Source organism: Sceloporus occidentalis, unplaced genomic scaffold, assembly GCF_023333645.1.
Source record: "Sceloporus occidentalis isolate IW3139 unplaced genomic scaffold, rSceOcc1.0.p SCAF_45, whole genome shotgun sequence".
Taxonomy (NCBI): domain Eukaryota; kingdom Metazoa; phylum Chordata; class Lepidosauria; order Squamata; family Phrynosomatidae; genus Sceloporus; species Sceloporus occidentalis.
This window is the reverse complement of record NW_028317025.1, coordinates 5,120,579-5,133,268: the sequence shown is the minus strand read 5'-3', so window position 1 is coordinate 5,133,268 and position 12,690 is coordinate 5,120,579. Positions and strand designations below refer to the sequence as shown.

Below are 12,690 nucleotides of genomic sequence, written 5' to 3'. Positions count from 1 at the left end.
TAAGTGCTCTGGGGCTTGTGCCAAGGGCTAAAGTGATTTGGTTTTTATGTATCGGTTTTAAAAGTTACAATTGATATTGAAAGTTATTTGTATGTAGTTTTTAAACCAAATAAAAGTCCACGGCCTGGTTCATCCAAAATCTGTTGTTGTGTGTTTATTTTCGGGTTATTTGTATATGTTGCTGTATTTACATTTATTTAGGTCCCCTACAACTTCATGCAGTATAGTAAGTGCATTAAATCCTTCTCCTGAAGTTTCAGTGCTGCGGAGTAAACACCTATAGAGACTGGTCCCTGAATATTTACTTCTATTGTGTGGAAAACAACCCAAGCCTGGAAAGCTGTGGGGTTCCATATTCCTGCTGCATCAAGGAAAAAGGGCAGGTAAGTTGTTTTTTTCTCTGACATTCATGACAATGATCTTATATTAAATATGTCACACACACACCCCATCACCATCACTGTAAATAACGTTTTCCAAAAAAAGTTTTACCCCTAAATGAGATTCAACTTATGCGTATATAACATAAATTTAACATAACTAAATACATTTATTTAACCTAAATAAAATAAGATAATTGGTGTTGTGACCTATATTTATCTATAGCAAAACTACCAAAATTGAGCCAGTCTCCCAAGAAGATAATAATCATATGTTCCCGTCTGGCCCTCTAAAGTCTTAAATTGTCTATTTAGCTATGAAGTTGCTCCAATCCTGGAAGTAGACTTGGGCACCGGCCAACTCTTCGTGTCCCTCTTCGTGTTTGTCTTCCTGGGGGAAAAAATCTTCGTATAACATGAATATTCGCCCTTTCCTGTGTTCGATTGGGGAATATTCGTGTGCATTCTTCGTGTTCGTTGTTTTCTTAGTTTTTTGTCGTTTTTGGTAGAAGGGGTTAATATGGGGTTAATGCGTTACGCAGTAAGCAGAAACTTCGGCACCAGGATTTTAAAGGTCCATACCAGCAACTCTATTGGTCGCCGACAGGGGCCTTCTCTGCCATTAACCAATGAAGTGCACCTTTAAAATCCTGGTGCCGCAACTTGGCAACCACTGGTCTCCCCACTCCAAGAGTTAAAGGTCCGTACGAATGACCAATAGAGTCCCGCCAAAAAACTTGCGGGCACGGGCGGTCTTGCTGGGGCTGCTGGCGGTCAGGCACTGTACCTGCGGGTCCCGGTAATCCCGCGCAGTCCCGCAAGGCTGCCTTCTCGCTGCTCCCTTACAGTGTCTCCTATCTTTCTTCGCCCAGGAACAAAACGGAGTCACGTAATGTGACGTCACTTCCTGTGACCCCGCCTTGTTCCTGGGCGGAGCAAGAGAAGAGACGCTGTGAGGGAACAGCTCGAGGGCAGCCTTGCGGGACTGCGCGGGAAGTCAGGTAAGGAGGCGGGCGTGATTGGCCACAAATGTGGCGGGAGCGGGATTAAAAACAGCGGGAGCGGGCATGAGTGGGATTAAAAGTGCAGGGCTCTAAATCAGTGTATAAATATATATATCATATCTTCATAGTCTGTCCCTGAATGACAGAAAAAAAATGTGGTCACCCTACCTAGAAGCAGGGCTTTTTGCCACCCTAGGCAAAACATAATTTTGCCGCCCCCTGGCTCCACCCCATAAGCCCCTCCCATTTTGCCACTTACTGAATGGCCGCGGCCGGCGGTTGCGGCTGCAGGCTGCCCGGCTGCTGGCGCTCCCTCCAAGTATTTCAGTTTGTTTTGGAATTGAATTCTGTTGAACACAGTCAAAAAAAAATTTATATGCCTTTTCTAGTTTCCACTCCTGTGTAATTAAAAAGTCTAAATCACCTCTCAGTCCATCTGGGAGGTCTCCCTCCCTGAAATCCCGGATGTCCTCAATCTGCCACTCCGCTGTACTGCCGAAGTCCAAGTCCTCCTGAAGACTATCCCATAATAATCCCGGGCCGCCAAAGTCATAGCCCTCTGGAGAACATTCTTTCGCAGTTCCCCAATATGCTTGCTCTGCATACCAATGCAGAGCCCTATAGCGATTTTCCAGCTCTACATTCTGTTGGACCAGCTTGTCCAATTCAGATATCCATTGCTCCTGGGGTTGCTGTCCCAGGAATGAAATCTGTAGTTCCCGTTTTAGACACACATGGCTGGATATATCCAGCAAAACACACATTAACATAAAACAAGATATTGGGATAGAAAGCACCCCCTTAATCTGCCTCCCAGAGATAACAGGGGCAGTAAAGGGATTAACAATACAATAGGGTCCCAACCTTTCCCTTACGAAAAATTACTGCAGTTTTTCTGAAGTAATACTGCAGTTTTTTGGACATGAAAACACTGCAATACTGCACTTTTACTGCAGTATTACTGCACATTTACTGCAGTTTTACTGCATTTGTACTTCACTGTACTGCAGTTTTACTGCACATTTACTGCACTTTTTTTTTTATATTGCAAACCTGCAGTTGTGCTTCAATGTACCGCAGCTTTAGTGCATTTGTACTTCCGTACAAAAATAACTGCAGTAAAACTGCAGTACAGTGAAGTACAAATGCAGTAAAACTGCAGTAAATGTGCAGTAATACTGCAGTAAAAGTTACTTCAGAAAAACTGCAGTAATTTTTTCGTAAGGGTTACTATCTGTTACTGGCCGAAATCAGTTCCATGGTTTGGCCAGGGTAAATGTCTGTAGTGGTGAAACTGGGGGAGGGGGGAGGACTGACTTATACAACATTAAAATAAAACAATGGTGGTCACTCCCTGGTTGCAGATCCTGGCTGTCTGCCGGAGATAATCCCCTCAGCAAGTGATGATATACTGCTGGGGATAGCCACAGAAGTCTTTACAAAGTCAGGACCCATAGTCAATAGGGCCTCTCCAGGGGCCCCGGTAAAGGAGGGTTCCATCACACTAACAACACTCAATTATAGTGCCATTACATTCAATTTCACAGATCGAAGCCACAAATTTTGGCCCCAGCAGTCAGAAGGAAGACCATGCCGTCATTCACCGGCAGGGGTTTAGCCCTATCGTTCCATATAGGCTACAACATCCATTTTTTGTGATGTATTCCCTACATCAACAGTCGTGAAGTGGCTCAAATGCTACACTGCTGCATCAAAGTGTTCCAGACTATTGCAGTAGATATTGGTGATATTGATGTCAAAACATTAAAATGTAGACTAAAACTGGTCTGCCTTAGATGTAATAACTATATGAAATCCAGTCTGGAATAGGAAGTTCTTGTGGCTACTTTTTTTGCCTGCTGATTTTCAGTTAGGGAGTCATATTTATAAAGACAATGGTATATTGGTTAAATAAATAATGCAATGTATTACTTTGGAATCAGTATTGACAAATTACAATAAAAACATAGAAAATTCTTTAAAATACTTGTAGAACTCATAACAATCTTAAGCTACTGTCATCATTCACAACTGTAATGCACACACTTCATTGAAAGACAAAATACACCCACACATAAGCAATAGAAAATGGCAGTGGAGGTCACCCATTGAGCAATAGTCCGGCTCTCTTCTATGGAATATATTCTGTGTAATCCAATTACCAGAAGCCTTATTGTCCCACACAATCCTTCACTAAACTCAAGAGGGGAATAAAGTCACTCAACCTGTTTGTTTTAAAAGCCCTGAATACTTTGTTCTTACAGAATGTCATTAATACCATGTGTGGGTATGAGACTCAAAACCTCATGCAGCGGGATGCAGGGGATCGCATCTACGTGGAAGGCTGCTTGAATAACATTGTCAGCTGGGGCCGAGGAAATCTTCTGCTTCTGGGTGGAGTTGCCATGGGACTTATTGTCCTAGAGGTAGGTAGCTAATAATCTAAATATATTGTCCAAACTTTTTATATGGACAGATGTATTTAGGTAGTGCAGACCATACTGACCTCTAAACAAACTATTACCCCCCCAAAGCCCAAAACCCACCAATAAAAAACACACCACAACATATTGGATTAAAATAGGCCAAAGCTTTCTTAAACATAAAAATAAATATGCACTGTATTAGCCTATACCTTTAATATGTACAGTCTTTAAATAATAAATAACAAATATAAAGAAACATACATACAATATAAACCAAACACATTCCAAGTAATACAAACTCGCCTAACACAGTACAAAACTAGCATCGTCCTTGCCAGCTCCTTCTAATACCGGTTACCACCACACAAGAAGAGGGAACTCACCTCCCCCCTTGTGCAACAATACTGACAGCTCCCTCCGCTGCCCACAATCATGCTAACCACCAGCTGACCTTAAGCTCGGTAGGCACGTCCAAGGTCATTGACCACACCATACCAGAGGTTAGGGGAGGATTGAGCCCAACTTGCCTTCCTTCACACCAGCACAATAACCTTAACTTACAACCACTCTTTTACCGGCAAGGACACACCAACCGCCACCAACCACGCTGTTTGACTCCACAAATCAGCGGGGGCCTCCACACACCAAAACCATGGCCTGTTCCACCGCTTCCTACAATGCCAAGTTCAAAAGGTCCAGGCCAACCTCATTCAAATGTACCCCATCACTAGGGAAAAGGTTGACCGCGTCCCTTTCAAAAACTCTATGTCACACTGCCACTCCACCAATCTCCGAAACAATCCTAGAAATCCATCTATTCAACTTCACCCTCAACCACTCCAAAGCCCTCTGACTATGAGCCTGCCGCCAATACTTCTGTGCAGTCACCTCCGACCAAACAATCCGCACACCAGAAAACATGCACCTACCAAGTATCCCTTGTGGTTGTGGCAGCACCGTGAGATTTCTGAGGCTTGTCTGGTGTTTGTAGATTAGTTTTAAGTGGAAGGGTTTTCCCCCTTAGTTTTAAGTGGAAGGATTTTCCATCACCTTTACCCACCATAACTTTTGCCCCAACACCTAAAGGACCTTTATACACCATAACGAACTGAAAATGGGACAAAAAATGTCCATCCAGACATACCAATAACGGGCCCGCCAACCAGGGGTAAATGACATAAAAATCCCTCAACGCCCGCACCTGGCAAATCAACGAGCTCAAAACTGCATCCATACCCCCTTACCCAACATGTCGGTAATGGAACTACGAATTTTAAAATGCTCACCCAAAATAACATCCTCTCGTTCAAACAACGCCCATTAGTGGTGTACTCACTTTTTTTGCCAAGGTTTAGACATTAATGGCTGTGTGTTGAGTTATTTTGAGGAGACAGCAAATTTACACAGTTATACAGGCTGTACACTGACTACTTTACATTGTAGCAGAGTGTCATTTCTTCAGTGTTGTCAGATGAAAAGATATAATAAAATATTTACAAAAATGTGAGTGGTGTACACACTTTTTGCTGTTCCTGGAATCGCCCCCCTCCCGGCAGGGGCTGCCTTCCGTGTGACCCCCTCTGGGCCTACTCACCCCTCATGCTGCTTCCCCTGGCTTTCGAGACCTCCGGGCCCACTGACACGATGTCCTCTTCGGGCAGGCAGCGCCCCCCTACCCGCCCCTTCACGCACTCCCATGCAACTTCCAGAAGCGGACCACAAGGCCTCCGTGGCCTGCGGAGTAAGTAGGTCTCACAGGTGACATCACGGCCTAGAAGCCCTGGCGGATGTGCCGGCAGCAGCGGAAGTTGTCTGCGCGCGTCGCGCAGACCTTCCCCAGTTGCCAGAGACGAGGATACAGGTCCCCTGTGGGGGGATCCTCATCTCTGGCAGCCAGGAGAAGTCTGCACGATGCGCTCCTCCACTGCTGCCGGGGGTTCTATGGTGGAGCACTAGAAGGTCATGTAACACCCCAACGGAAGTGCCGGCAGCAGCGTAGCTGTCTGCATCACACAGACATCCACAGCTGAGGGAGAGGAGGATTCCGGTCCCCTGCAGCGCTGTGGGCGATCTGGATCCTCACCCTGCTGTTTGCCCGCAGCAGGGCTAAATGGAACTGCCGTGCGGCCCAGTTGCTTATAGGCCATGGACTAGTACTGGTCGGCAGCCCGGTGGTTGGGGACCCCTGTCCTAGGCCATCAAGCAGGCACAGAACAATCAAGTAAGTGATTGATGGCCATCTCAAAAAGTGGTACTGACCTGGGTCACCAAAGGGACACCCTTTATCCTGTCTGTGATCCCCAGAGGGGTCATGTACATACACCAATCACACAGCACTCACCCACACTCATACATGCTACCTGTCCATTCAGCTACGCTAAGTCCCAGGGGCCTAAGTATTCTGCAGCTTTGGTTGAAGGGCTAGAAACTAGACTTGTGCAAACACATAACATACATATCAAGTTATAGGTGCCAAATAAGTGTATACAAATATATGAAAAGAAAACCCATATAAACATTTTTTTAAAAATACAGTATGGTGTCTGCATCTGATATTAGAATATTAGCTAGAATAATATGTTCAGAACAATGATATTTGAAATATAAAAAAAACATTGCAGTCCATACAACAGAGCTATGTTTCTCTTTCTGGTTGCTAGTAGAAAAAGACTACATAATAAATTATGTATCCATGAGTTAACATTAATAAGACTTTTGGTGTACACTGATTTGAAGTATGCTAATAGTCTGTCTTTTTCCTAGATTCTTGTAATCTGCCTGGCTGTTGTTATGATTTATGATATTAATTTCATAATGGAAAGACGAAAGAGCACAGTTCCAGTGACAAGCGTGCGGAGAAAGCAAAATGAAGAACCCTGCAGAGATAGAGAATTTGTGAGGGAGCTTGAGTGCAGGGAGGTAGAGAATATAGAAGAATATATGCCGGAATTTGTGTGTGTAGAGGAAGAGTTTCCAAAAGAACTGGAGTGCATGGAGATACAGAGAAGAGAGGAGGAATATGTGAGAGAACTGCATTTTATGAGAACAGTTGACTGAATTTCTTCAACAAGCTGGGCCTTCTTTAACCTGAAGAACAGACAGTCCTTAGAAGATCCGTTCTACAGAGATTAGCCTGGATTTCTGTTTCTTAATACCAGTACTGTGAATAGTTCAACACTTGAAGATAATGTGAATTAGTCTTAGGCGCCCAAAAAGTGCTATTTCCCGCTGGAACACCTGTATTCTCAGTGAATACTCAAACTCTATACTTCGGCACAAACTTATAGAAAGCATCTAATATCATTGCAGTTGCTCTCTCTCTCTCTCTCTCTCTCTCTCTCTCTCTCTCTCTCTCTCTCTCACACACACACACACATATATTATAGGAGCTTAATTGTTAGATCAATGTTTATCCAACATTCAAATATTGGTGTGTCTCTTTTTGAGAATTTTCTTAATAAATTTTTGACTAAGGCTACCAAAAATGCTTCTTGTTTATGCTCACAGTAATATTTTACATTTCCAGAAAACACATTGTCATAATTCCAGTTTTAGTGATTTGAAGTGGGTTTGATATCTCCTATATATGTTATGATAAAAAAAATAAGTCTTGTATTGTGGGAGGAGTGTAAGAATCCCTGCTACTATCAGATTTAAGTACCCAGAGAATTCTAAACATTCTATGGTTTATTTAAAGGAAAAAATGCTTTTATACAGCAAACATATTGAATATGTTTCATGAAATACAAGTTTTAACTATATACTGAAAATAATTACAATAACATGTTTACCGTAACATAACATGAAGTTTTTATTTTGCAATATTATATAAACATACAAAATACAGCTACCCCTGGAGTTATAACATGGCTTTCTTTTATGGCTCATCCATTAGTTTATTGTATAAGCAATTTAAATATTTTTCATTCATACTGCTATATGAAAATGAAACCGAATTGTAATCTGATTCTCGGACCTATAACGGATTGTAATTGATGTACTTATTTTTCATACTTTTTTATGCTGTATGTGTTTGCTATATATGTTTATATATGAATAAAATATTTACAATAAATAAATAAATAACATGGCTTTTGGGTAAAGGTATGTCAGATTTTGTTAATAATTATTTGTATATTATTAATGCTTTAATATTTTCCCTGGATGTTTTTAATGAATTTTAAGTTTTAATATCAGAGGTCTCTGCTGTCAATGAAATTGATTTACTATTCAGTGGAATTGAATGAACACTTCACACGTCAACTATTCTTCAATGAAAATCATAAGACCATAAAATCATGTTAAATCAACAGTGAAATCATGCTTCTTTTGTTATAGCCCAATTCGCCCAATCTAGATAGATAGATAAATAGAATATAGAATTATTGTGCCCTTAAAGGTAATTTGTATGGATAAGAAATGTGAAACAAGTTGTTATATGCTAAGCACCCATGTATAAATTAGGGCCCACGGACTGCTTTCATCTGGTGAATTTGGGTTATCTTCTGGTTTCTTTCTCTATGTATGGATACCAAAACAAGCCAAAGCTATTGTGGATATTGTGACAAATGTTTGCAAGGGGAATAGCTAGAAAATCTTCCTTTCCTTTCCTACTTTCTCCATTACATCTTCATTCATGCCAGTTTCTCCATATCTCCTTGTCATTTCATTTGCTAGAAATCTTCACTTAAAATCTCCCTCATGGTTTTATCCAAGACAGTTCTTCTTTAGAACCATAGAAGTTGATGGCAGATAAGAACAATTCAGCCCACCCAGTCTGCCCATTTTTGTTGATGTAAAGACTCAAAGTTCAATCAGTCCTTGGTCTTGTCTTAGGTTGGCAGATGAGGGGGATGTTAGTTCAGAGTTAGCAGTACTGCAGCAAGTCACTGCCTCTGACCACCAGAGGGGTGTCTGCTCCAGTAAGGAGGGAAGGAGGAGCGCAGGGCAGGCCAGACAGGTGCTGGTAGTGGGGGACTCAATTATTAGGGGGACAGACTGGGCGATCTGTCACAAAGACCGGGATCGCCGAACAGTGTGTTGTCTGCCTGGCGCGCAAGTTCGGCACATCGCGGATCGGGTTGACAGATTACTGGGAGGGGCTGGAGAAGACCCAGCAGTCATGGTGCACATTGGCACCAATGACAAAGTGAGAGGTAGGCGGAGTGTCCTTAAAAATGATTTCAGGGACTTAGGTAGCAAGCTTAAGGCAAGGACCTCCAAGGTAGTATTTTCTGAAATATTACCTGTACCACGTGCCACACCAGAGAGGCAGCGGGAGATTAGGAAGCTAAACAAGTGGCTCAGAAGCTGGTGTAGGAAGGAGGGGTTTGGGTTCATGGAGAACTGGGCCGACTTCTCTGTCATATACAGGCTCTACGGTAGGGACGGGCTGCACCTCAATGGGGAGGGTGCAGCTGTGCTCGGGGAGAAGATGGCCAGAAAGGTGGAGGAGTGTTTAAACTAGGGAAAGGGGGGGAGGGAAACTACAATATAGAAGGGGAAGATAGTGTAGATAGAAAGCTGGGGCTTATAAATGTACCTGGGGGTGGAGCGGAGGGAGGGGTTAGAATAGTTAATAGGGATAGGCTTCATAGGAAAAAAAACCATACACCTCTAAATTGTATGCTTACTAATGCCAGAAGTCTGACCAATAAAACTGACGAACTAGAGTTAATAATGTCTGAAGAAAATTGACATAGTGGGTATAACAGAGAGATGGTTGGATGATAGCTATGACTGGGCGGTTAACATACAGGGTTATAGTCTATTCAGGAAGGATCGAAAAAAACGAAAAGGGGGAGGAGTTTGCCCTTATGTAAAGTGCAGCCTAAAGGCCACACTGCGGGAGAATATATGTGAGGGAAATGATGATGTGGAGTCATTATGGGTAGAAATATATGGAAAGAAAAATAATAAAATACTGATCGGGGTTTGCTATAAGCCACCAAATATAATGGAAGCAGTAGAAGATCAATTATTAAAGCAAATAAACAAGGCAGCAAATCACAATGAGGTGGTTATTATGGGGGACTTTAACTATCCCGACATAAACTGGGAAACCGAGACCTGTGAATCTCATAAAGGAAACCGGTTTCTGACTATAAGTAAGGATAATTATCTGTCCCAAATGGTACAGGACCCGACCAGAGGGGGCACCCTACTGGACTTAATATTAACCAACAGACCTGACAGAGTAACTAATGTGCAGGTCAGGGGGCATCTAGGAAATAGTGATCACAATATAATACATTATAACTTGTCCTTCAATAAGGAAACTCTTAGAGGAGCCACAAGAACCATGAACTTTAGGAAGTCGAAGTTTGATCAACTAAGAGAAGCCCTTAACACTGTAAATTGGGAAAATGTCCTCAAAAACAAGTACAGACACTCAATGGGAGATTTTTAAGAATATCTTAAATTCTCACTGTGAAAGGTACATACCGTATGGGAATAAAAGAGTCAGGAACAAGAGAAAACCAATGTGGATAAATAAAAATTTAAAGGGGGCAATAAATGGCAAAAAAAGGCATTTAAGCTACTAAAACAGGAAGGCAGTTGTCACGATCCCGGCCGGAGTACGGTCCGGGGGGACTCACCGCGTCGCGCTCCCGTGCGGAGTGCGTCGCCCAAGTACCCGCGGCGTCACAGCCCCGTCCGGGACGCGTCGCCCAGGTGCTCGTGGCGTCGCGCTCCGGTGCGGAGTGCATCTCCCGAGTACCCCCGAGTGGCGGGTACTCGGTACTTACCCCTCCCGGGACAATCCAGCCACACAGGGTCCTCTTCCGCGGCGGTTCGCAAGAATGAACCGCCGCACAGTGATGGACACCCACGGTGTCACAGGACACGCCCCCCTGTCGATCTCTTACCCCTATGGAGGAGAAACACGTCCATTGGACGTCATCATAGTTGGGGGCGGGATCTGGAAGGGCGGCAGGTTTAAAAGCAGAGCACTGATGCCAGTTCGGTGCTCAGTTGTTTTTACAACTAGCTGCCGTATCTACCTGGTGCTTACCTGTTTATGTTGATTCCTGTTACCGACCTTGGCTTGAATTCTGACCACTTTAACCTCTCAGCTCCTGACCCGGATTGTTTGACTATTCTCTGCCTGCTGCCTGTTACCGACCTTGGCTTGAATTCTGACCACGTTAACCTCTCGGCTCCTGACCCGGCTTGTTTTGACCATTCTCTGCCTGATACCTGGTACCGACCTCGGCTTGATTCCTGACCTCGTTTACTTCTCTGCTCCTAACCTGGACTATCTGACCAATAAGAGACAGGTCCATTTGTTTCCTGCATCCTGGTTTCCACACCTTTGCAAACGTAACATAACAACTGAGCCCACATGGAAACCGCAGGATTAGCCGATGCTGTTGCTGCTCTCGCCCAACAGATGGCGACAATTACACAATCCCTTCATGAGATCCAAACTGGACAAAATCAACAGCAACAACAGATTGTACAAATTCAAGGTGCTCTCCAGGTACCCGGCAACCCGCCTCCAGTACCAGTCGAGGTGTCTGAACCACCAGTACTGCAAGGAGCAACAGCGCTGGAACCACAAGTGCCCCTGCCAGACAAGTACACCGGAGACCGTACAAAATACCAGACCTTTATAACCTCATGCCAAATATTGTTCGGTCTCAAACCTAGAACTTATGCTAATGACTACATCAAGATTCACACGGTCATAGCCCTCCTGTCTGAAGAACCCCAACTCTGGGCCCATCATCTGATCCGTAACAATAGTCCGGTACTTGGCACATGGAACACCTTCCGGCAGGCCATGGATGCACTATACGCCGATCCGTTCCAGACCACGTCCGCCACCAGTGCCTTAAGAGCCCTTCGTCAAGGGAAACGTCCAGTAGAGAACTACATAGCCTAATTCCGACGAGTCTCCCTCGAGACAACATGGAATGAGTCGGCTTTGCATGACCAGTTCCGGCTGGGCCTGTCGGATCCGATACGAGATGAACTTGCTCGCTCCGCTATCCCGTCCTCTTTGGAAGACTTTGCCACATTGTGTATACAAATCGACCGGAGGTTAAGGGAAAGAAAGGCCGAACGCTTAGCCTCTCCTTCTCACACCTGGTCCACCGCCAGACCACCACCGAAAACCACACCCAAAGAGACCCCAGAGGAACCTATGCAGTTGGGACTCATCTGAGGTCCATTGTCGGGTGCCGAGAAGGACCGACGTCGGTCTCTTGATCTCTGCCTATATTGTGGTACCCAAGGCCACTACGCCAACGAGTGCCGAAATAAGAGACGACCATCCCGGGGTAAGCTACCCTCATTATCTATTCCGGCCACCCATGGTGTTTCTCCACATTTACCACATCATTTGTCCCTCTCCATTACATTACAGTGGAAGGGGAATACCGTCGCTCTCGCAGCTATGATTGACTCGGGTGCCAGCAGTAACATACTCGACACAGACGTGATCCGTCAACACGGCATACCTGTCCAGAAGAAGACAACACCTCTACTGCTCCAGTTAGTGGACGGACGACCTCTACAATCCGGTCCCATCACCACAGAGACATCACCCTTGCACATGCACGTCGATCCTGATCACACGGAGCACATATCGTTCGATGTTATACCCTCTCCTGTGTTTCCGGTCATCTTGGGACTCCCCTGGTTACGGACTCAAAACCCTCACATTGACTGGACATTCAACTCCGTGTCGTTTCGTATCAATAAAGACCCTTCTTCACACAAACCGCCTCCGTCCATCAATGTAGCACACGACTACAGCTCCCTTCCGATACCCACGATTCCGAGTCATTACAGCCGATTTGCTGATGTGTTCGAGAAAAAAGCAGCCAACAGGTTGCCACCCCACAGGGAGTACGATTGTCCGATCGACTTGTT

The 12,690-nt window shown here is 44.4% G+C and overlaps 1 protein-coding gene across 1 annotated transcript in view; it reads left to right on the top strand.

Moving 5' to 3' along the window:
• LOC149289510 (tetraspanin-33-like) overlaps positions 1 to 6,867 on the top strand; it is a 32,235-nt gene extending 25,368 nt beyond the window's left edge. Inside the window, exons 6-8 of the mRNA XM_089490557.1 lie at positions 255 to 383; positions 3,649 to 3,810; positions 6,574 to 6,867. Coding sequence (XP_089346683.1) covers positions 255 to 383; positions 3,649 to 3,810; positions 6,574 to 6,867 — 585 coding nt within the window. The remainder of the gene's footprint in view (positions 1 to 254; positions 384 to 3,648; positions 3,811 to 6,573) is intronic.
• The last annotated feature ends 5,823 nt before the right edge of the window (positions 6,868 to 12,690 follow it).